Source organism: Dipodomys spectabilis, unplaced genomic scaffold, assembly GCF_019054845.1.
Source record: "Dipodomys spectabilis isolate Male_0828 unplaced genomic scaffold, ASM1905484v1 ptg000262l, whole genome shotgun sequence".
In the NCBI taxonomy this organism is placed as follows: Eukaryota; Metazoa; Chordata; class Mammalia; order Rodentia; family Heteromyidae; genus Dipodomys; species Dipodomys spectabilis.
In genome coordinates this window covers 2,473,874-2,499,853 of record NW_024870939.1, presented here as the reverse complement: position 1 = coordinate 2,499,853, position 25,980 = coordinate 2,473,874, and the positions used below count along the sequence as shown (strand labels likewise).

The 25,980-nt window shown below is 38.2% G+C and overlaps 1 protein-coding gene across 1 annotated transcript in view; it reads right to left on the bottom strand.

Annotated features, from left to right (window-relative positions):
- Positions 1–25,980, bottom strand: part of Alms1 (ALMS1 centrosome and basal body associated protein) — a 125,618-nt gene that overhangs the window by 54,666 nt on the left and 44,972 nt on the right. The window contains exons 9-12 of the mRNA XM_042699701.1: positions 19,336–24,120; positions 17,835–17,840; positions 16,709–16,842; positions 9,105–10,849 (exon numbers count right to left, since the gene is read on the bottom strand). Of these exons, the coding sequence (XP_042555635.1) occupies positions 9,105–10,849; positions 16,709–16,842; positions 17,835–17,840; positions 19,336–24,120 (6,670 nt within the window). The remainder of the gene's footprint in view (positions 1–9,104; positions 10,850–16,708; positions 16,843–17,834; positions 17,841–19,335; positions 24,121–25,980) is intronic.

Sequence of the window (25,980 nt, the reverse complement as noted above, 5' to 3'; positions counted from 1 at the left end):
AATAATATGACATTTTCAGGGAAACAGAAAGACAGAAAAAAGTAGGTTAAGTGAAGCAAGTCAGGTTCAGAGGGACAAATGGCACATTATTTTCTCTCTTACATGAAAGCTAGATCTAAAATACAAACATAAAATACAAACATATATACATGTATATAGACTCAAACTGACTATCCATATACTTAAGAGAGTAGTCCAAAGACCCAAATTGTTTAACAAAATGAATACCAGGAAGCTGAACCATGTTTGGGAAGATATAAAGGAGGGTACATGAATGGAGGATACAATGATGAGCAAATGCAGTCATTATATACAATCTACATTATGTAAATACTGAAGTACGTAACTTAAGAGTAGGGGGAGGGATTGGGGAAAATAATGAAAGGGGTGACATTAATCAAGATGCACTATACTGATAACCTGATGTATAGAATTGTAATCGCTTTGTACTACTACTTAATAATGAAATTGTAAGAAAATGTAAGCTGTTAACACTGGATAAGCTGGGGGAAGGCTGTAAGAAACTTTATTTTTAATTAACAAATTAATAATTAAGTTATACCAGTACCAGGACTTGAACTCAGGGTCTTGGCTTTCTTGTTCACAACTGGCACTTAAGCTACCACTTAAGCCACATCTCCAGCCCAGCTTTTTCCTTTTCTGTTCCTGCCAGCTTAGAACCACAATCCTCTCAGTCTCAGTCTCCTTAGTTAAGATTACAGGTGTCAGCCAGCAGTGCCTATCAATGGCTATTTCTGAAAATGAGTCTATGTTCCATTACATGGCAACAGTTCTAACACAAACTAGCTCTTCTGTCTAAAAACTACATTTACCAAAATAAAAGAATAAAATTACTATATTTGAAGTTTCCTGAGAGAAGAGGCTAAATACTTAATCCCTGAGGGAGAAGTTCAAAGGTAAGGAACTAAACACCCATCAGATTCTCAATCAAAAGTCAAAAGAAAGGTTAACACTGTCCAAAAGAAAGAAATGTATTTATTGCCTGACTTATGAAATGGTAGCCCCTCTGTACAACATTAATAGTAACAATAAAATTATTTTTTAAGCCAAAAGGACCACCATTCAAGAAAGGGGCTGGGTTAGAAATAGTAAAATTATTTACAAATCTTACAATGCTTAAGAAATAGATTTCCATTGAAAAAGTGTAACTGGAGCAAATACGTAGCATATATTCTAAGACAATAAGGATGGAGAAACTAAAAAGCTGAATTCCAAATAGCTGAAGGGTTCATAGTAATTACTGAAGAATCAAAAACTTATGAAGCAGGAATTATGAGAAAATCAGACAAGAAAAGGGTACTCCAAAAAAATGAAGATCCTGAGACCTTTCCTTCAGAATCATGAAAGGACTTTAAAGTCATTATGAGCTTGCAGTTTTATCTATCTCCTACCCTAAATTCTCCCTATTTAACTTGAAACCAGTGTCAGTACCTCTAAAGATAGCTAAAGATGTCCTGAAGTGCTGCGGGAGTTGCAGGGGGGTGGGGGTAGGAACGTGCCTGTGTAGCCTTTCTTTGCCCTTTATTGTTTCTCTTTATTTTGCATGTGGAAGCAAATAGATAACATGGGACACATGGATTTGGGTTGAGGTCTAAAAACTTGGCAAGCACAAGACTTCAGTCACATACAATAACCTTGAATATAATCTTTCTATAGAAGGATGAACTGCTACATGGAATCTGAAAGAACTGAGACTCTCAAGAGAACAGAGAAACTGAGTGCCTCAGTTCTCCAACACTAGTAAGAACTCAGTGCAATCACTAGTTCATCCCACTATCAGGCATATTAGGGAAAAATTTTGAAAGGTGCCACGTGTACCACAGGAGACACAAACAGGTAGACCTGTGGGGCAATTGACCCACAGACTAAATAAAGAACACTGTGCAGTCAACAACAGCTTCCAGTAAACAAAGAAAGGAAGCCTAAGATAGGAATAGCACAAAAGGGGATAACTGATCCTTGACCAGTCCACTCTTAATTCACATATAATATCAATCTATACATAAGAAAATACAAGATATGCTAGCTATTTCTCATCTATAGGATCTATAGGAGTGGTGGTGGAGGACCAGCCCCGTGCCCTGAGCACATGGGCACATGGGCAAAAATCTATATACTGAGCTATCCCCCTTGTCTGGAGAACAAAAACTACACTGTATCCCTCCCACAACAAATTCCTTCCCAAGCACTAAAAAACACTTCAGATGCAAGACTATAGGTAATTAAAAACTTAAACAGCAAAGTATTCTAGGATGTATAAATCTCAACACAGAAACACAAATATGAAAAAACAAGCCAACATGATATCTCCAAAGGTCAACAAAAGACATTACCAATAATGAACAGTAAAAAAGCCTAAAGAACTAAAAAGCATGATCATAAGAATGGTAAACAAAATAAAACAAGACATGTATAAAAAGATAAATAAAAGATGATACAAAGCTGAGTGCTGGTGGCTCACTAATCCTAGATACTCAGGAGGTTAAGATAGGAAGATTGTGGTTTCCAGACTAGGCAGGAAAATACATGAGACTCTTTACCTCCAGTAAACTTCTAAAAAGTCTTAAGTAGAGCTGTAGCTCAAGAGGTCTTTATCTCCAATAAACTTCTAAAAAGTCTTAAGTAGAGCTGTTGCTCAAGAGGTAGTACGCTAGCCTTGAGCAAAAAAAGCTTAGGTATGAGTAGCCAAGCCCTGAGTTCAAGCCCAGCACACACCACACACCACACACCACGCACCCACGCACGCACGCACGCACGCACGCACGCACGCACGCACGCACGCACGCACGCGTGCACATGAATACAAACAGCTTAAGGAGCTAATAAAACCTAATTTAAAAAAAACAATGTTGGATATGCAAAAGAGAAATCCAATAAAGAAATCCTGAAAAAGAAATTGAAATTCTGAAAATAAGTCAATTAAAAAGAAGGAAATCTCTCTAGCAGAGAAGATTGAACTGAAGACAGAACATCAGACCACCTGGATAAGGTAGTAATGTTAGAAAAGTCAAATGAACAAATAGGGAGGAAAAATTAAGAAATACAATGAAACCTCTAGGAAACAACTAAGATATCAAAACTAAGAATTATGAGCTTAGAACAAAGAAAAGAGATACAAGCTAAATGGAGAGAAAACATATACAAAATAGGAAAAAATTTCCCAAATCTTGAAGAAAGAGCCACACAATTACAGGAAGCTTTTAGGACAGACCAGATAAAAAAAAAAAAAAAAAAACCACTCCAAAACACATCATAGGTAAAAGATTAAGGATAAAGTACAGAAAGCTAAAAAAGGGAAGCACCAAGTCATGTACAATGGTAACCCATCAGAATAACAGGATATTTTTCACCAGAAACTTTAAAAGGACATGGAATGATATACTTCAAGCACTAAAAGAAAACAGATGCCAATGTAAACTAATCCACCCAGCAAAGAGTAGATTATTCATAACTGAATGACAAACTATTTCAATGAAGTAAATTAATTTATAACCACTAACCCAGAACTGAAGACAAAAATGTTTTACACACAGAAGAGAAAAAATAAATATATCCATGAAAATATTTTAGAAAACAAATTCCACAAGATCAGTAGATAAACAAATGAAGGGGAAAAACACTATAAAAACAAATGCAGAAGTCACTATACATACTTTCCAATAATAACACTGAACATCAATGGTCTTGATTCTCCAATCATAAGACATAAACTGGTAAGCTGGCTTAAAAGCATAAGCCAACAATTTGTTGCCTATAAAGACAAGCAGCTTAAGCCAGGCACTAGTGGCTCACACCTATAATCATAGCTACTCAGGAGTCTAAGATCCAAGGATCATGACTCAAAGGCCAGCCCAGGCAGAAAAGTCTGTGAGACTCTTACCTCCAATTAACCACCCAAAAAGAAAAAAAAAAAAAAACAACCACCAAATCAAAATCAGTCAGAAGAGATAAAGAAGGTCATTTCATAGTAATAAAGAGAACAATCCATCAAGAAGTATCAATTGCTAACATCTATGTGCCAAATGTACATTTGAGTAAAGATAGCCTCTTCAATAAATGGTACTGAGAAAACTACATATACACATTCATAAGACTGAAACTAGATTTCTATCTCTTATCCTGTTCTAATATCAAATCAAAGTGGATTAAGTATTTTAATGTAAGACCTGAGTCTTTGAAACTACTACAAGAACACAAAATACAACTTATTGGTAGTAACTTCCTGAACAGAACTGAATTTGCTGAATTGCTCAGCAAAGAAAAGCAAAGACTGACAAATGGGATTGCATCAAACTGAAAAGCTTCTGCAGTCACTGGACTGAAAAGACAGAAAATTTTTGCTATACATCAAAAGGGAATAATAACCAGACTATACAGGGAGCTCAAAAAACTAAACTCACCAGGAATCAACAACACAATTGACATATAAGCCAATAAACTGAATAGACACCTCTCCAAACTACAAATGGTCAGTAAACACATGAAGCAATGTTCAACATCCTTAGCCTTAAAGAAATCTGTATCAAAAACAATACTGAAATCTCATGTCATTCCAGTCAAAATGACTTTCATAAGCAACACATACAGTAAATGCAGGAAACAATTCAGGAAAAAAGAAACCTTTGTTATTAGCCACTATGGAAATCAGTATGGAGGTTTTTTAGAAAACTAAACAGAACTACTATATGATCTAGTGATATCTGTCTTGGGCATATATCCAAAGAAATGTAAGTCAGGATATAATACAGGCACATGCATACCCATTTATTGCAGCACTTTTCACAGTATCTAAGCTGTGGACACAGCCCAAAATAGCACCCCACCACCACCAACACACACACAAAATGGAATAATTTTTAGCCATAAAGAAAAAATTCGGGGCTGGGAAGGTGGCTTAGTGGTAGAGCGCTTGCCTTGCATGCCTGAGGCCCTGGGTTCGATTCCTCAGCACCACATAAGCAAAAAGAAAAAAGCCAGAAGTGGTGCTGTGGCTCAAGTGGTAGAGTGCTAGCCTTGAGCTGAAGAGCTGAGGGACAGCACTCAGGCCCAGAGTTCAGGTCCCACGACCGGACCCAAAGAAAAAAAGAAAAAGAAAAAATTCGGTTTTCAGGAAAATAGATGGAATTCTCATCATGTTAAGGAAAGTACGCCAGGTTCAGGACACAAGTCACATGTTTTCTCTCCTATGTGGACACTAGGTCTAAAAGATAAAACATACATGCAAACATACATATACATACAAACACGCATAGATACACATAAAGAGAGAATATGTTTGTAATTGTGGGACTATTTGCAGGGATTGCAGATGTTAAGAGGGTGAAAAATATCAAATAGCTGGGTGCCAATAATCTGCAATCCTAGCTACTTAGGAGTCTGAGATCTAAGGAGTGAAGTTCAAACCCAGTCCAGGCAGGAAAGCCTGTAAAACCAGTCAATAAATGACCAACATGCCAGAATGGAGCTTTGGCTCAAAGAGTCCAGCACTAATTTTGAGTGAAAAAGCTAAGGGGCACACCCAGACCATGAATTCAAGCCTCAGAGACAAGCATACAAAAATATCAAAATACATCATCTGAAACGAAAATAGCAGAATGAAATCCATTGAATGCTATTGAATAACAAGGTCGGGAGATGAAGAAATTGCATAAGAGGATCTGTTTGATTAAAGCATGTATATATGAATTGTGAAATGTAAAACTCTTTTGAACAATTAGCATATAATTTTAAACAATGAATGACAGCAATGTAAAAAAGAACATTTGGGATGTGAGTTTAGTGAGAAGAGAAATAAATGGAGATGAAGAGAATTTGTATTTGTTAATACAAAAAAAAAAATCTGAAGTTGTTATCTAAGACAAGTATACAAACACAGGGAGATTGAACACTATACATTTGTGTGTAAACACCAGTACCGGGGCTTGAACTCAGGGCCTAGTCTAAACATTATCTCTCAGCTTTTTCACTCAAGGCTAGCATTCTACCACTTGAGCCAGAGCTCTGCTTCTGGGGGGTTTTTGCTGGCTAATTGGAGATAAGAGTTCAATATACTTTTCTTGCCCATGGCTTCAAACCATGATGAGATCTCAGCCTCCTCAGTAGCTAGGATTTCAGGTGCATGACCCACCAATGCCCAGTCTATGAATGATATACTTTTAAATAACCAAAATTGAATAAATCTGGAAGGCAATTATAAAATTCCTAGAATCAAATGAAAACAAAAATACAACATACCAGAACCTGCCAGATAAAACAAAGGCAGTTCTAACAAGCAAGTTTATAGCAATAAGCACCTATATTTAAAAAAAAAAATCAAAGATCTCAAACAGATAATCCAGCAGATGCACCTCATAGGAAAACAAAAACAACCAAATTAAAAATTGGTAGGTTGAAAAGATAAAGATCAGGACAGAAACTAATAAAATGGAATCCTAAAAAAAATCACAACACACAAAGAATAAAACAAGAAGTTATGTCTAATTCCTAGTTAGAAGAATCAAGAGAACAAAGTTAATGAAATTAGAGAGGAAATGGGTGATGTTACAACAGACAACAATGAGATCCAGATTATCAGAAAGACATTTTTAATGAACTAAAAAAATCTAGAAAACAATGTAGATTTCTAGATACAGATGACCATATGACCTACCAAACTTGAACCAAGAAGATATAAACAACTTAAGCAGATACCTAATAATTAGACACTGAAGCAGTAAGTTTCCCAACAAAGAAATCCCAAGAATGGATGGATTCACTACAAAATTTTACTAGACCTTTAAAAATGAAACTCAAACTGGGAGCTGGAGGCTCATGTCTGTAATCCTAGCTATCTAGAAGACTGAGATCTGAGGACCTATATATCAATGCCAGCAAGCAGGAAAGCCCATGAGATTCTTATCTCCAAATAATTACCAAAAAAAGCCTCAAGTGAAGCTGTGGCTCAAGTGGTGAAGTGCTAACCTGAACAAAAAGCTCAGCAACAGTACCTAGGCCCTGAGTTCAAGCCCTAACACCAGCAAAAAAAAAAAAAAGGGTGGGGGGGGGGAACCTTTATACTTGTTGATGTAAATTAATCCAGCCACTACAGAAACCAGTATAGAAGGTCCTCAAAAAGTAGAACTATGCATACACACAGTCTGACAAACCCAGGTTCAAATCCATGAAATGGCTATGTGTGATCTAAAAACACTTAAATTCTCTTACGTCTTATGTTTTAAAAAATATCTAAAATTGAGGCAATCCTATCTATTCCCAATGATTATACTAAATATAAAGTAATATAAGTATTCATCATGCCTGACATTTAATACATTCTAAGCAAATGGCATTGCTATTAGGTTCATTTTTATAATTTTTATAATCATCTATTATTTTCTTTTCATTCCTAACTTTATCTGATTTTTTTTTATTTTTTCTTATTTTCTTGGTACCTGGATTTGAACTCAGGGCCATGTGCTTGTACACCTTACTTGTCTGTCTCTCAACTATCTGAACTATACATATTCCATCCTGGCTTTTCTCTAGCTATTTTGGAGTCTCACAGACTTTTCTGCCCAGTCTGGCTTTGAACTGCAATTCTTGGAATCTCAGCCTCCTGAATAGCTATGATAACAGATGTGACTCATCAGCACCTGGCTGCTTTATCAGTTTTTGAGGAATTCAGTTCCAGTAAGTTGGCATTTAAACTTTGAAAGATTTCAGTATTGTACAAAATTTGTTGACTTTCTAATTTTTAAGCATTTTAAAAATCATCAGCACTGAGTTCTAGAGTCTCCTACCATTTTTAATCCTGAAACAAGACTGATGTTCATTTTCCTTCCACCATTCTCACACAGGAGTATGAGATTTAGTAAGTTGTCCAAGATTGTGGCTAAAAATGTCAGGAGTAGTGTTCATAATTGTGAGAGAGATAGTAGTATTATATAAGAAAGCAAGTTTTTGCTTTGATTAAACATTGGATTATCTCCTCTTTTTTCTTACAGACTCACTTAGTACAAGTAGCCCATGCCAATTTCAGTTTCCTAGTGAATAAACAGAAATATTAGCACTAACTTCACAGGATTGTCATGTAGACTAAATGAAATAGGATATTTAAGTTTTATGGCCATTAACTACCATAGCAGATATAAGAATTTTTGCCCTTTCGAAGTCCAGGGTTCTTTTCACTGTGGTATGTTGCTTTTTAAACCATAAGATACAAACAACTAGCCACAATAAAACTCATTAAACTTTGTCATTAAATAACAAAGTGTTAAAAGTAGCCTAAATAAGATCAGTTTAATACATTTATTGCTAAGTTTGGTTTCATTCCCTGTAATACAATTTGAGGTGGGCATATCAGAAAGAAATTATGATGATATGCATTAAGTGATACTAGTGATGCTAAATTAACATATGGCTAAAGTAGTTATCTGCCAGGATTCCCCACTATAAAGCTGCTTTTGTCTTCCTTATAAATACTAAACATTTTAGAAAAATTATGAAATAAAATTAAGAGGGAGAGAAAGCAGGAGAGATACACACACAAAAAAAGCATGCACACACATGTAATGGCGAGCTCAACTTGACTGGATTAAAAAATACTTAGGAGATTAACCCTCTTCTACCACATGCTCCAGTAGCTATAATGATGTACGTAAGTCCATAGGGTCAAGCAACCATGGACTGGACCCTCTAAAAACCAAGAGCCATAATAAGTCTTTCTTCCCTTACGTTGTCAGATATTTGGTCACAGTGACGTGAAGACACAACTAAGACAACATGCAACCCTTCAAAGGAGATCTTCAGAACATTTCCAACATAAAATCAATTAGTGAATCATTAGTACCATTGAATGATCAAAGATTATACAGTAATTCAGTTCCTTACAACACTTGCTATTATCTTGAAAAAAGGCCTTTGACAGCATACAGTACCCTCATATGCTCTTATTTACATATTTCTTGAAAGACTTCTGCATATTAGCAGATATAACCTCCCTTAAGAAAAATTGCACTGCATTTTCCCCAAGCACTTACATTTGCTTAAATATTTAAACCCTTCACAAATTTCATCAGCTTGCTGGTTATCACAAAGAGACTCACCCATCTGCTGATACCGGAGTCTCCTCTGGTTTGGAATATCCTTCCAAATCTGAAATGTTCACTTGTGTTTGCCTTGAGGTAACTATCTGGCTATTCTGAGAAGGTAAGTTTTTCAAGTCCTGAATAATAGTCTTACTATCTGGAAAAGGAGATTGTACAGCTTGCAAGTCCGGAGGAGTTTTAGGTCCTAGAAAACCTACATATTCTTGATCCTGTGCTAGAGGTTTACTGGTCAATAATTTGGAGGTTGGTTCCAATGATTCCGAAGATTTATATTGTAGGTCACGATTAAACTCACTATTCATCCTTGTTTTAGAAGCAGGATCCAACAGGTGAAACCTTTTATCTAAGGTTCCACTATCCAACTTGGAAGGAGTCTTGGGACAAAGAGTTATACGAATACATGAAAGTGCTTTTCTATTTGATGGTGGAGTAGATGCAGATGTTTCTAATTGACAGTAATCGGGGGCCGACTGGGATATCACATTATTGAACTTGGCTTCAACATTTATCAAATTAGAAATGGGTGAGTTAGGTCTATGTTGAGTCTTTTCTACCACACAATCCTGACCTTGCGAAAAAAGGAAACGGTGGGCATCTACACCTGGGGCTTTGCTCTGATGTTGTTCAAGACAAATAGGAGAATGAAGGTCTGAAGCTACAGAATCCTGACATTGAGGAAGGGGAGTATGGCTTTCTCTCATCTCATGATCTACATGTGGGACTTTGCTTTGTTCATAGAGTTCTTTTTGTTCAAGAAAAATGCAAGGAGGAAGGTTTAGACAAGAGGGAGAATGGTGTTTTCTCACAGAGTGATCTGTATGTGGAGATTTACTTTGTTCAAAGAGCTCTCGTTGTTCAAGAAAAATGTGCGAAGGAAGATCTGGAGTCGGTCTGTCCATGCTAATTAGAGTATTGTTATCAGAAAGCTGAACTTCCTTGGAATTGGTACCATTTCTGGGCTCAGAATGACTGACTTTAAAACCTGATCTTTCTAAGAGTTTTTCTTCTTGGTGAGAATGCTCAGAATCAACAGGTAATGTTTGGCTTTGCCTACTCCCTTCTGCTAAAATAGTCATTTCTCTATCTGGTAAATAACTAAGTTTTTTAATTGATGAAGGGGAAGAGGCTTTCTGTTTAAGATCTCTAGGAGAAATTTGCTCTTCAATGACATGTGAATTAAATACCCCCACAGGTGCTCCAGTATACTGGCTACCTTGAGTAACACCAACCTTAAAAACAGAGGAATCTGAAATGCATTTAGAATGTCGGTGAGATGAAAAAGTGATGGAAGTAGTAAACTGTTTCATGGGTTCTGAGGGCTGTATTTGTGGTGAAGAATGAAAATCCACTTCCTTAGGTGGCACAAAAGCAGGTTCTATCTCTGACAACCAAGGATCTATGTTTTCACGGAATGGCATTCCAAAACTCTTGCTAATTTTGAAGTCATCATGCATAAGGTTTTGAAAAGGGGGATGACTTTGTAACTGCAAGGAATTCCAAACTTTGAGATGGGGGTTGTTCTGATCTAGTGATTTAGAAAAGTTGATGTGTCTGTTTCTCCAGGGTGCTGGGCTACGTCGTCCTCTTATCACTTCTGAGGGTTCAACAGATCTAGAAACACAAGGGTGGCTGTTCACTTGTGGTGGTTGAGTAGACACAGTCCTGAAACATCCTTTTTCATGGCTCTCAATAATAATGTGACTGCATACAGACTCAGGTGGACATCCTATTCCTCGTGGACTCTGTAAACCCAAGAAGATACAAATAGATTTTTACCTAAAGTAGTTCAAACAGTTATACTATACAAATCAGTTCTCTATTCGTGCTATAATCGGACCATGAAGATCATTTATTCACCTATGGCAGGTCAAAAACAGCAAGAAATGACAATTACACTCTACTAACTACTAAAACCATTTAGTAAAGTTCTACAATTTTCTAGCAAAGTATCAGAACAAAACTATTATTGTCCTCCAGCACAATTTTAACTTTCTTCTATTTAGTTAACTCACCAAACTTTTGTTGGCCACATAGCCACGAAATTGTATATATTTTCTTCTTTTGAGGCTAATTGTGATCATATGACCAACTTTAGTCTAATAGGAGCAAAAATCATTAATAGTTAGCTTCAGCTTCTTGTCCTTAAAGTCCAATTCTTGTCCTCCATGTTCTCCTCCTGTACTACCAGTTTACTCCTTTTAATGTTTTTTTAATTTACAGAATAATGGGCTTCATTATGATCCATCACAATTACTCTTGTCACCTGAAAATGCTGATGCCAAGAACAACCATGGTGTCATGGGTAAGGATAGTTTAGTTGTCCAGCCAACATGGGCCTTTGGATGATTTCAAGGAACAGAGCTCACTTTTCAAGCCTAGACTAGGACATAAAGAGAATTCTGCTTTATTTGAGCCATTCAAAACTAATTTCTATTTATTTTTGGCTCTCTACTGCAGAGGCTTAATCTACAACCCACTGTTTTATTCCCCCAAAACAGGAAAAAGAATTAGTGCCTTTTCCAAGGGCATAGAGTCAGTGCTCAAGGCTACCATACATACAAAATTTCACTCAAGTTTCTGTATTTTATCTCTAAATGTGTTATACTTTAGCATTCTATTTGATGATATAGAAATTTTATTTCATACAAAAATTTTAAACTTTTATGTATTTTTCACTTGATGAAGATATAGTTTTTCCTAGTCTTCCTATATAAAACTAAATCCTCTGGTCATTACAGAGGAAACCAATACAGAACATACAGAGAAGGCAAGAAGACTGGCTACAGATTTTAGAACTTGGAAAATGATATGGTGATGACACCTCTGGATTTTCTTTTCATCTCAAACATCCAAAGTTGAAGAATCCAGCAAACACAGGATCAATAGGCATAGCCAAATCTCTAACAAAAACTAGGTTTTAAAACAACAACAACAACAATGAAGAACAGTAAAGGTATGAGCTATAAAAGGAGAACTGTATGGGCAGAGGCAGAACAAATGACAAGATATTAAAGGCATGAAGTAGATCCTCAAGTTTTGTTATTGTTTTCTTTTTTCTTTTTCTTTTAGTGCATGTTCTAGTGCTTGAATTCAGGGATTAGGCCTGTCCCTGAGCTTTTATTATTTTTTTTAACTCAAGGCTATTGCTCTAGCATTTGAGCTACAGCTCTACTTCTGGCTTTTTGGTAGATAACTGGAGATAAGTGTCTCATGGACTTCCCTGTCCAGGCTAGTTTTGATCTGGGGTCCTCAGATCTCAACCTCCTGAGTAGCTATAGGATTAAGGCATGAGCCACCTGCAACCAGCCAACCCCCAAGGTTGTTTTTGTTGTTGTTGTTGTTTGTCGGTCATCGGTCTTGAACTTTGGGCCTGGGCGCTGTCCCTGCACTCTTCAGCTCAAAGCTAACACTGTACCACTTCAGTCACTGCACAACTTCCATTTTTCTAATGGTTAATTGGAGGCAAGAGTCTCCAGACTTTCCTGTCGGGGCTGGCTTTGAACTGTGATCCTCAGATCTCAGCCTCCTGAGTAGCTAGGATTACAGGCATGAGCCACCAGCACCTGGCTAACCCTCAAGTTTTTTAAACACACATACAAAGAAAGCAAAATAAAATTGAAATCCCCTTGTACAACTTAAAAGATTAAAAAAAGTCAGACACTAGTGGCTCATGCCTATAATCCTATCTACTCAGAAAGCTGAAGAATTGAGGATCACAGTTCAAAGCCAACCTGGGCAAGAAAGTCCATGAGACTCTCATCTCCAATTAAGCATCCCTTCCCCCCTCAAAAAAAAGCCAGAAATTAAACTATGGCTCAAGTGGCAGATTGCTAGCCTTAAACAAAAAAGCTCAGGAACTGAAGCCCTGAGTTCAAACCCCAGGACCAGCACAACAAAAAAGAAAAAGAAAATTCACCAAATACTTTTTGAGGGCAAGAGAGAGAGGATAAAGGAATATAATAGAGGAGATGAACTTGGTAGAGTATATTATACACAGCTATACAATTATCACAAGGAAGCCCATTTGCATTATATACATGCTAACAACAAAATAAGACAGAAAGCCTTTAATCTTTATACAACTAATCCTGAAAAAATTGTAGTCTTACCTATACCAATACTAAACAAAAGCCAAATCAGAAGCCTAGGCTTCTCTTCTTGTAAAACTAGAATGAAGAGCCAGGCGATGGCGGCTCATGCCTGTAATCCAAGCTACTCAGGAGGCTGAGATCTGAGGACCACAGTTCAAAGCCAGCCCAGGCAGAAAAGTCCGTGAGACTCTTACCTCCAATTAACCACCAGAAAACTGGAAGTGGTGCTGTGGCTCAAGTGGTAGAACACTCACCTTGAGCTAAAGAGCACAGAGGGACAGCACTGAAGACAGAGTTCAAGCCCCACAACCAACCTCCCTCCCCCCAGCAAGGGGGAGGGGGGGGACAACAACAACAAAAAAAAAACAGGATAAAATGAAGTAACACATCTCAGGAGCCCATGACTTGATTTTCATTGTGTGTATGTGTGATGGTCCTAAGGCTTGAACTCAGGGCCTGGACAAGATCACTAATCTTTCTCTTCAAGGACTGCACAGTTCCACTTTCTGGCTTTTTTGTGGTTAAATGGAAATAAGAGTGTCACAGTTTTACCAGCCCAGGCTGGCTTTGAAACATGATCCTCATATCTCAACCTCCTGAATAGTAGAATTACAGATACAAGCTGCTGGCACCCAGCTCCAGCACTTGCTTTTATCCCTGCTACCCCTTATCATGTCAATAAGGGAGTCTGAACTTTTATTTCCATTCAGCAATAATAAGATGCACTGTCTACTTCCAGCTACAACCTGGAAGAAGGTATTTGCAAACTTCATATCCAGAGATGGGTTTATATCTAACATATATAAGCAACTCAAAATTCAATGGGACTGTGGGTATAGCTCAATGGTAGAGTGCTTCCCTAACATATGCAAGGCTCAAAATTCAAACCTTACCACTGCAAACAGACTAAATATACAACAGTGGAAGAAAATGGCAATCTAAATAGGAAATAGGCAAAGCATAGATAATTCATTAAACAGGATAAAAATCAATGCAAAATAAGGATATAAAGAAGCAAAGTGTAAAATCACTAACAAATATATATAAATTAAAACCCAAATGTGGTATCACCCATGTACCTGCCAGGATAGCAAATATGAAAAATAATGATAATATCAATGTTGGTGAAGATGTGGAATAATAGTGGGTCACTTATACATTCTAATAGGAATATAAAATAACAATGTGTATCCACCAAGGGTGTTGGAAGCTTGGCCTCAATGTGACAATGTGGGAGTCGGTGTGATCTCAAAGAAAACAGAGTAACTCTGAGTATTTATTTATCATCTGGAGAGGGGGGAACAGAAGAGGAAGGAGAAGAGAATAGGGAGAATGTGTGTATATATGTGTGTGTTTAATTACATTCATACATACTATCTACTAAGAGGACATAAAGGAAATGACCTCATAAGATCACATCACACCAAGATCTTAGTATCTAAACAGTTTCTGCTAAAAAGAAATCAAGGCTTCCTAGAAAACAATGTTGGGAACATGACAAAAAAAAAAAAATACACATTAACTAGCTTTAGAAAGTTCTCACTTGCCAGGTGCTGACTGCAGTTCAAAGCCAGCCCAAACAAAAAACCAGAAGTAGAGCTGTCGCTCAAGTATATATATGAAGACTGAGGCTCAAGTGGTAGAATGCTAGCTTTGAGCAAAAAAACTCACAGTACCCAAGCTCTGAGTTCAAGTCACAGGACTGAAGAAAAAAGGGAAACTGCCAGCCACCAGTGGCTCATAGCCTGTAAACCTACCTACTCAGGGGACTGATATGTGATGATCACCATTCATAAGACTCCTATCTCCAGTTAACCACCAAAAAGCTAGAAGTGGAGCTGTAGATCAAGTGATAGAGTACAAACCTTGAGAAAAAAAAAACAGAACAGAGCCAAGCCCAGAGTTCAACCCCCAGGACCAGCCCTTCCCCCCAAGAAAACAGTTGATAGTACTTGGCGGTACTGAACTCAGGTCTTATGTTTTCTAGGCAGGTACACTACCACTTGAGCCACATCTCCAACTTCTTTCATTTCTGCTTTAATTCTGTGGATTTTTTGTTTGCTTTTGCTTTTTTAAAAAAGCTGTTACGTGGTCTGGGAAGTTGGCTCAGTGGTAGAGCACTTGCCTTGTATGCTTGAGGCCCTGGGTTCAATTCCTCAGCACCACATAAGCAAAAAGAAAAAAGCCGGAAGTGGCGCTATGGCTCAAGTGGTAGAGTGCTAGCCTTGAGTTGAAGAGCTAAGGGACAGCGCTCAGGCCCAGAGTTCAGGCCCCACAACTGGACCAAAAAAAAAAAAAAAAAAGCTGTTATGTACATACCTGGCCCAGTCTGAATGTTGTTCTTCTATTTATACTTCTTGTATAGCTGGGATAACAGGTACACATCACCACACCACACTCAGTTTATGTAACTTTTCTTAAACAGAGAAAGTATAAATATATACATACATGGATATATATAGATATATATAGAGAGATATAGATGTGTGTGTGTGTGTGTGTGTGTGTAAATGAATGAATGAAACTAGCTAGGCTTCACTTTTTTTTTTTTTTTGGGGTCCGGTCATGGGGCCTGAACTCTGGGCCTGGGCGCTGTCCCTCAGCTCTTCAGCTCAAGGCTAGCACTCTATCACTTGAGTCACAGCACCACTTCCGGCTTTTTTCTTTTTGCTTATGTGGTGCTGAGGAATCGAACCCAGGGCCTCAGGCATGCAAGGCAAGCGCTCTACCACCGAGCCACCTTCCTAGCCCCTTCACTTTCATTTTATGTTAACTATAAGAAAAACTAAGAATAGGCAGATGTCTGTGGCTCCCACCTTAGCTACATAGGAGGTTGAGATTTGAAGACTGAGGTTCAGAGCCAGCCAAGGCAGAAGACTAATCCAAGAGACTCATCACAAATTAACAAGCAAAAAGTTAGAACTGGAGTTGTTGTTCAAATGGCAGAGTACCACCCAGGAGCAAAAAAAATCAAGTGAGAATGCAAGGACCCTGAGGGAAAACCCCAAAGGGGACAGGGGACACGCAGGAAAATGTGTGTATGTGCTTGTGTGCATCATTCCTGGGGCTTTAACTAAGCCTAGGCACTGTCCCTGACTCTTTTGCTCAAGGCTAGTGATCTAACCACTTGAACCACAGCGCCACTTCCAGCTTTTTCTGAGTAGTCTAAGACTCATGGACTTTTCTGCCAAGGCTAACTTAGAATCACAATCCTCAGATCTCAGCCTCCTGGGTAGCTAGTATTACAGGCATGAGCCACGGGAGCCTGCAAGCATACAAATAAATAAATTCTTATTTTTATAAGTTATATTTTTCTCTCTAGATGAATTTGCAATAAACATTTCCAGAATCTAATCCTTAAATCTTAACCTTGGAAGAATTAAGACTCCTAACATTTTAGCCCAAGATCCAAAATCATCAGCAGTTAGAATCATAAGAAATCAAGTAAGAGATCCAATTTCCATCTCCCTTTCTTTTACATTTTGCTTTCATTATTAGATTTCTTTATACCTCTGAGAAGTCGGTTGTTCTCCCTTCACAAAACAACTTTGCTTTGATCTCTTCTACTTTCCTTCTGTCATCTTCATTTAATTCTGAAATGGGGTATCCATAATCATGTGCTAAATTCAACTTCAGCTTCCAGGCTAGAGAGAAAGCATAGAAACATTTGAGATACAATGTAAAAGTAATCATTTTTCAATAATTATGCTAGCAAAGAAAATCAACATATACAACTTAGTAGCTATCCCAATGTGCCCTCAATGACAGGACAAAATTCTTGAAGGATGATTTCACAGAAAGGTGTGATTTTTTTGAGATGTCGTCTAAGCTACACAGTCTCTTGAAGGTAATCCTCTTGCCTTGCCTTCTCCAATGATGCTATGGATTATAGGTATGTACCACTATGCTTAGCCCAAAAGTCTGATTTTCTAAGTTACAGAGTAAAAAAGATTCACAGATTCAAAAATACCACAGATTCAAAAAAGTCACATTAAATAAAAGTATTCAGTCAGTTTTATCTCAACCTTCATTACAATCAAGCGAGTCTCTAAGAATTCAACCTCCTTTTACTGTCATTGACAGTTACTGTCACTTGTATGAAAACTAGCTTTTGGGAGTGGGTACTAAGGCCTAGACATATCCTAACACTCTAACTTGGCTTTTTTACTCAAAGCCGGCACTCTGTCATCTGTGCCACAGCTCTACTTCTAGCATTTTACTGGTTAATTGGACATTAAGAGTCTCAGGGACTTTTCTCTCAGAGCTGGGTTTGAATTGTGATCCTCAGATCAGTATCCTGAGGAGACAGAATAACAGGCGTGTGTCATCAGTGCCTTTGCCAAAGCTGATATTTTAAAATGGAAGGTAAGTTTCTTTTTTTTTTTTTTGTCAAGGGCCATTTTGATATTTGTAACCTCATTTGTAAGCCTAAGATTTACTGAATTTTGCTTTAAAAAAAACTCTGAGAGCCGGGCACCGGTGGCTCATGCTTGTAATCCTAGCTACTCAGGAGGCTGGGATCTGAGGATCATGGTTCAGAACCAGCCCAGGCAGGAAAGACCGTGAGACTCTTATCTCCAATAAACCACTAGAAAACCGGAAGTGGCGCTGTGGCTCAAGCAGTGGGAGCGCTCACCTTGAGCTGAAGAGCATAAGGACAGCGCCCAGGCCCAGAGTTGAAGCCCCATGACCGACCAAAAATAAAAATAAAAACTCTGAGAGTCACTGAAGCCACCTATTGTTGGCCTTGACAGAACCTAACCAAATGGCAGAGCCAGAGCAAATGATTTAGATGGCCTTATATGGTCTGTGAACCAAACGTTTCCCACCCTTCTTTTAAAATGAGACTCATCTCCAATTAGCCACCAGAAAACTGGACGTAGTGCTGTGGCCCAAGTGGTAGAGTACTTGCCTTGAGCTGAAGAATGCAGGAACAGTGTTCAAAGCCCAGAGTTCAAGCCCCACAACCAACCAAAAGAAAAAGAAAAAGAAAGAGTGTAGACAATTAACCTCAAATATTCCCAAGTTTCTGAATTACTTATTAGTTACCCTTCCAACAACATGTCTTAAAAGTTGTTACTTTCTTGTTTGCTTAAGTTTTTTGTTTGTTTGTTTGTTTTTGTGCCAGTCCTGGGGCTTGAATTCAAGGCCTGGGCACTGTCCATGGAGCTTTTGTGCTCAAGGCTAGCACTCTACCACTTGAGCTATAGCTCCACTTCCATCTTCTTGGTGTTTAACTAGAGATAAAAGCCTCAAGGACTTTCCTGCCTAGGCTGGCTTTGAACCATAATCCTCAGATTTCAGCCTCCTGAATAGCTAGGATTACCAGAGTGAGCCAATGATACCCAGCTATTTCTTTCCCTTTTAAGAGAACCTATTAATAAAATTAATGGTATTTCTAAATGAAATTTTTTAAATCCCTTACCCATTCTATAGTATAAAATACCTTAGTCTTTATTTTTCATAATGTCTAAGATCAGCTCCAAGAATTTTATTAGCAAAGAAAATAAAATAAATATATATAATTTTAGGACACAAAATAATGCACAGCAAAGTAAACTGCAGACTTTTTCTGCTTCAAAAATAAACATACAGCCAGGCGCTGGTAACTCATACCTATAATCCTAGCTACTCAGGAGGCTGAGATCTGAGGATCGAGGTTCAAAGCCAACCTGGGCACGAAAGCCCATGACTCTTATCTCCAATAAACCACTAAAAACTGAAGTAGCACTGTGGCTCAAGTAGTAGAGCGCTAGCCTTGAGCTGAAGAGCTGAGGGGGACAGCACCCAGGCCCAGAGTTCAAGCCCATGACTGACAATAAACAAACAAACAAACAAACTACAATGGAAGGACTGGGGAAACATAACACCTTTAGGAACTTGGAAGCTCAATCTACTTTTTTACTTCCTATCTGACATCAGAATCCACTTTTCTTAAGGCCATAGATTCAAATTAGTGTTATTAATGCTATAATTAGCTACCTCATTTGTTAAATTTTTTTTTCTGGATTGCTGGTGGAAAATGTTAAGCAATCAAAAATTCTACAGAAAAATAAGGAATATCTTCATTTTAAACAAATTATCAACCACAATGTTTATAAACCAAAGTGTGCCTATCACAAATGATCAGCTCTTACCTTGTGCTCGTACCCGACTTTCCTCTTCCTCTGCATTTTTAAGTATTTGTCTGGCGTGATTCAATGAGGATTCACACTGCAGAAGGTTTTTCACATGTGCAGCCAGTGAGTCTACACTATCATAACCATCCTCACTGTCTGACACACACTCTTCCTCTCTGCTATCTGTTATGCTTGTCTTTGGTGAAACACATGGAAGAAAGTTTAGAACAACATCAGAAACTGATTCCAAAGACTCTGGTAAATTACTGTCCCATGAGCAGGAACCATTTCCATCACTTACATCACTACTTGAATCATTTTTTATGATAGTCATCATAGGTATAATCATCTTATTCCCAATGGTTCCATTATAGCCTTCAGGTTCAGACCTCATCATAGATCTGGCTGCTTCATACTGCCTAAAAGGTCCATCCAATGACACTCTGGGTTTGCTTTCTGCTTCCGGTAGAGGACTTCTAAGTGTAGTTGAACTAATAAACTCCCAATTTCCAATGCCTCTCTGGAATTTCAAATTTGTCTGTGTGCCAATATCCTTCTGTATACATCTGATACTTGGGCTTTCCTCTGTAAATGTTTGTCTCTGCAACAATTCATTGTTAGTTACATCAGTTTTGGAGGGTTCTTTGAAGCAAACCATCTTCTTTGATTGTACAAATGGAATATCATTAACATCTCTGAAAGGGACAAGGGGGGCAGAAAAATTGCATCGTTTCAGAGCTATATTTTCTGCCTCCATTAAGAGAGTCCGAATTTCTTTAAGCGTTTTGGAACCGTTGTCTGAATCCCGGATTTCCTCAGAGACAACATCTCCAAAGCTCTGAGATTCTGGCTTACTTATTATAACTCCATCATCAGTTTCAGAATTTAAAAGCATATTGTTTGAGCTGACATTGGAGTCAGAATTCAAATTATCTGCTAGTCTTTGGACATGTTCTGATACAAGTTCTTGCTTCTTGTCATGTGAGTAAGTACCAGAGGAAACTGTAGGTAATCCAGTAATTTGCTCAGCTTTCCCAAGACCACTTGAGCCCTTCAGAGAATTTTCAGTTTGATGTCTATCTGGCAAATCCTTCTGATAGAAACTATTCCCTTTTTCCTTATGTGAAAAGGAACTGGAAGAAGCTGTTGGCAACACCGTTTTCTGGTCCACTGGCTCAGGAGCTGTTGAAACCTTTAGCACATCTTCAGGTAAATGTCTGTCTGGCAATTCCTGTAAAGAAATAACACTAGCTTTCTCTTGGTGTAAATGAGAACTAGGTAAAGGTATTGGTATCCCAGTTTTTACATCAGTTGGTTCGGGGACAGTTGAAATATTTTTACTTTGTTCTTTATGTGGCAACTGCTGTTGAAAGAAAATGCCAGACTTTACTTTTTGAGGATAGAAGCTACGAAAAACTGCCAACGGAGTCTTCTGGTCATCTGATCCAATCACAGTTGAAACCTTGGGCTTCTCTCTCTGTAAGTAGGAACTATGGGTAGCTGTTGGTAACTCAGTCTTCTGGTCATCCAGTAGATTTGCAGTTGAAATCTTGAGTTTCTCTTTATGAGAGTAGGAACTTGGTACTGTAGGACTCCTATTCTGCTCAGTTGGTCCAGGAGCTGTTGAAGACTTCAGAGACCCTTCAGTTAGATCACCATCTGGCAAGGTCTGTTGGTAAAAATCACTGGGATTCTCTCTCTGAGAGGAGCTAGAAGGTCCTGTTGGTTTCTTCTGTTCTGCTGATACAGAAACTGCTGAAACTTTCGGAGCCTCTTCAGTGAGATGGCTGGCTGGTAACCCTGGTTGAGAGAGAACGATGGGCTTCTCTATGTGTGAGTAGTAACTTACAGGTACTGTTGGTACTCCAATATTGGGGTCACTTGTTTCAGGAAAAACCAAAGCATCAGCAGCTTCTTTACTAATTTTTGGCAATTCCTGCTGAGAAAAACCACTGGGCTTCTCTGTATGAGAGTAGGGACTAGCGGTCATTAGTTGTATACCAGTCTTCAGCTCTTTAGGTCCAGAAACCCCTGTTTTCAAAGTTCCTTCAATGAGAGATGGTACCTCTGGCTGGTAAGAGATAACAGGTTCCTCTTTCTGTGAGTAGCCAGGAGAAGGTACTATGTATATCCCAGACATGTCATCAGCAAGTCTAGGAACACCTATAACTTTCAGTGCTTCTGTAGTAATATCTGGCAACTCTTGCTGGTAAGAAATAATGGGCTTCTCTTTATGTGAGTAAGGAGTAGAGGTTACTATTTGTATTCCAGTGTTCTGTTCAGCAGGTCTAAAAACACCTAAAACTTTCAAAACTTCTTCACTACGATCTGGCAAATATTGTTGTAAAGAAATTCCAGACGGTACTGTTGATATCCTAGACTTTTGGTCAGTTGGTCTAGGAACAACTGAAATATTCATATTCTTTTCAGTCTGATTACTATCTGGCAATTCCTGTTGGTAAGAAACAATAGTTTTCTGTTGACCTGAGTAGGATGAAGAGGTTACAGGAGGTATCCCAGGCTTCTGGTCAACTTCTTCAGGAAAAACTAAAACTTTCAAAGGATCTTTATGTAAATGACTCTCTTGCAAGCCCTCTTGGTAGAAAATGGACTTTTCTCCAAGTAAGTAGGAATCTGAAGGTCCTACGGGTGTCCCTATCTTCTGTTTAGCCTGTCTAGAAATAGCTGAAACTTTCAAAGCGCCATTAGTTAGAGGGCTACCTGGCAAAGCATGTTGATAGAAAATAATGGACTCCTTACCAACTATAGGTGTTCCAGTATTCTGGTCAGCTGGACCAGGAACAACTGAAACTTTCAGAGAGTCTCTAGGTATAGGACTACCTGGTACAGCCTGCTGGTAAAAAATACCAGGCTTCTCTCTCTGTAAATAGGAAGCAGAAGGTATTGGTGTCTCTGTTTTCTGGTCTCTTGTTCCAGATACACCTGAAATGTTCAGAGTTGCTTCAGTTAGATGACTCTGTGACAACCTCTTCTCATAGAAAATACCAGACTTCTCTTTACATAAGTAGGAAGTAGAGGGTGTTATTGATACACCAGGTATTTGATTAGCTGATCCAGAAACAGATAAAATTTTGTTAGCCTCTACAATTCTATCTGGAAGGGTGTGTTGGTAGAAAATGATAGGCTTCTCTCTCTGTGAGTAGGGAGTAGAAGATACTATTGATATTCCAGACTTCTGACCATTTGGTCCTGGAACAACTACAACTTTTAAAGACTTTTCTACTTGATGACTATCTGGCAACTCCTGTTGATAGATGACACTAGGCCTAGAGGGTACTGCTTGTATCCCCAAATTCTGGTCAGCTGATCCAGAATCAGATGCAACTTTCAGAGCTTCTTGAAGTAGATGACTCCCTGGCAGCGTCTGTTGGAAAAAAATACTAGGCTTCTCTCTATGAGAGTAGGAACTAGGCAATTCTGATGGCATACCAATCTTTTGGTCACCTGGTCTAGGACTAACTGAAACTTTCCGCAACTCTTCAGTTAGATGACTTTTTGACAAGGCCTGATGATAAAAAACATGAGACTTTTCTCCATTTGAGTATAAAGCAGAAGATACTGTAGGTATCCTGGTCTTCTTGTCATCAGACCCAATAATACCTGAGGTTTTCAGAGATTCCTCATTTAAATGACTCTCTGGCAACACTTGTTGGAAGGACTTATCAGGTTCCTCTCTGTATGAGTAGGGAACAGAAGTTACAATTGGTATGCCGCTCTTCTGGTCTGCTGGCCTACGAGTAACAGAAGCTTTCTGAGTATCTTCAGGTAGGTAACTACCTAATCGAGACTGTTCAAAGAAAATATCAGACCAATCTCTCTGTAAATAAACAGCAGTTACAGTTGGTATGCCAGTTGTCTGGTCAGCTGGAGTAAGAGGGAGTGAACCTTCCACAGTCTGTTCAGGTAGATGGCTACCTAGCAGAGACCGCTGGTAGAAAGTATCAGGCTTATCACTTTGAGAATAGGAGGTAGGGGTTACTGTTGGTATGCCAGTCCTCTGGACAGCTGGAATAAAAGTGGCTGAAACTTTCAGAGTCTCTCCAGGTAGGTTACTACCTGGCAGAGGCTGCTGGTATAAAAGACCAGGTTTCTCTCTTTGTGAGTAAGAAGAAAAGGTTACACCTGGTATACCAGTCATGTGGTCAGGTGATTTTGTAGCTGCTGAAGTTGTCAGTGGCCAATCAGTTGGGTGACTAACTGGCAAGCTCTCTTGGTGTTTTCTTTGTGAGTAGGAATTTTTAGTTGAAAGTAATATCCCAGTCTTCTGGTCAGCAGGACCAAGAGGAGCTGAAGATTTTAGAGTCTCTTCAGGTAAGTGACCTTTTGGCTCAACTGGCTGGTAGAAAATACCAGGCTGATCTCTAGGTGAGTAGGGAACAGAGGATACTGTTGCTATCCCAGACTTTCGGTCATCAGATGTCAGTGGCTGACCAATTAGATAACCTTCTGGTAAACCCTCCTGGTATAAATTACCACCCCTCTGCGTATCTAAGTAAGAAGTTGTAGGTACTGTTATCTCAGTGTTCTGGTCAACTGGCTCATAAATATCTGAGACTTTCAGATTCTCTTCAGTTAAATGACTATCTGTCACAGCTTTCTGACTAAGAGTATCAATGTGCTGACCAATAGTATACTCTTGAGAAGAACTTGCAGCCAACCGAGATAATTCCTCAAAGGACATAGATAAATGAGATCCAAGGTCTGAATCTCCAGGAGTGGTAGTGATAACTGATTCCAACTTAGATTCAGTAATTTCAGCTTTGCCTCCTTCAGTAGTATCTCCTAAAGAAAGAGAGATTTGTATGTGTGTGTGTATATATATCTATATATAGAGATAGATAGATAGATATACACATACATACACACACATATATACATAGATATATGTATATATATACATATACATATATTTTCAATTCTTAATACCTTTATTTTCACTGGGAAAAAAAAACAAGCTTGGCTACCAAGGGCCATTAAGTGTTTAGAAATCAACCCTATGGAAATAATCAGGAAAGGAGACAAATATATATATGAAGACATAAATTGTAAAGCAAATTAAACAAATACATTAAGTGCTTTAAAATAAACAGGCTATCCACTTATAAAGTATACACAGGTGTTAGAGTCTGGATTTTTAAAGAGTTTCCAATGAGATACGAAAAGGCTGTTGGTTCTAGGGTTTAATTTCATCCTCCTCACAAGCCAATAGTTGACCTGTTATTTCATGATTGCTGACAGAAGACAGAATACTCTTGTCCAAGACAGACATCTTTATTATATACATCACAGCAAAGAACCATCAGCTAATTTCCAAGGATTCTTCTTACCCTCAACTCTCAAAAGGTTACCAACAGGATCAAGTAGATGCTGTGCATGTAGTGACTTGACTGACTCTTCCTATATAATACAGTTCTTAAGTATACAAAACTATAAAAGACTTTAAAGGTTAGGCTGAGAAGCTGTTGGCAGTTTTGAATCATAATCTAGAAATATGAGTTCAAAGAGGGTAGAAAGGAAATGTGGATGTCAAAGCAGCAAAACTCAATGGAACTTTCTATGACAACAAAAATGTCCCTCAGATTTTCACTCTCATGCTCATATAAATGAAAATAGTTCTAAATAACAATGTCAATAAACAGCTGCAACACAAATGACAGAGTCTGATAAGTTGTACTCACTAAAAAAATGTTTACTATAGGCCAGGCCCTGCTCTAGACATAGGATATAGCAATAAACTGCTAATAAACCCTATGTTACAATGCCTATAAGCTAGCACAAGGAGTCACACAACAAATTCATGCATAGAATATACTGTATGTTAGATGTTACTAAGATGGTTACTATGTAGCAAGCATTATGTGTTCTTTACATACAAGGAAACTTGAGTTTACACCTATCCAAGATAACTACTATATGATGCTTCTCAATGTAGTTATCTTGGTTACTTGCATATACTGATTCAGGAAGACTGGAGCTTTTTACAAGTTCTCTAATAATGTCCAATGCTATTGCTCCTTGGACCACATAGGTCTAAGTAAGAAAGATCTTTTTTTTTCTAGGGATACAGAGTAAGCAACAAAAATGAGCACATTCCTTTAATGCTAGCACTAAATTCCAAAGTCTTCTCATTGCAACTGACTGCCCTTCTCTAAAACTATAAGTGAGCTTCAAAATGCTAGCTCAAAATAAAATGAAGTTTGAGGGTTAAATTATAGGGTAAAAAAAAAGAACGCTTTTAAAAATTCAAAGCAAAAAACAACTGCAGACTGTATTGTAAACTAAGAAGGAACAGGAGTTATATTTTTGTCCACTGATGTAACCATACTCACAGGCCTTCTTCCTGCTTGCTCTGTGTCTCTGTCTCTGTCTCTGTCTGTGTCCTGAGACTTGAACGCAGAGTCTGGGTACTATCCCTGAACTTTTTTTGCTCAAGGCTAATGCCCTATTCTAAAGCCAGAGCTCCACTTCTGGCATGTTTTTTTGGTGATTATTAATTAGAGATAGAGACTTGAAGATTTTACTGCCTGGGCTGACTTTGAACCTCAATCCTCACTCAGATCTTAGCCTTCTGAATAGCTAGGATTACAGGTATGATCCACTATACCCAGCCAGTCTATATTTATTTTTATTTTAAATATTTAA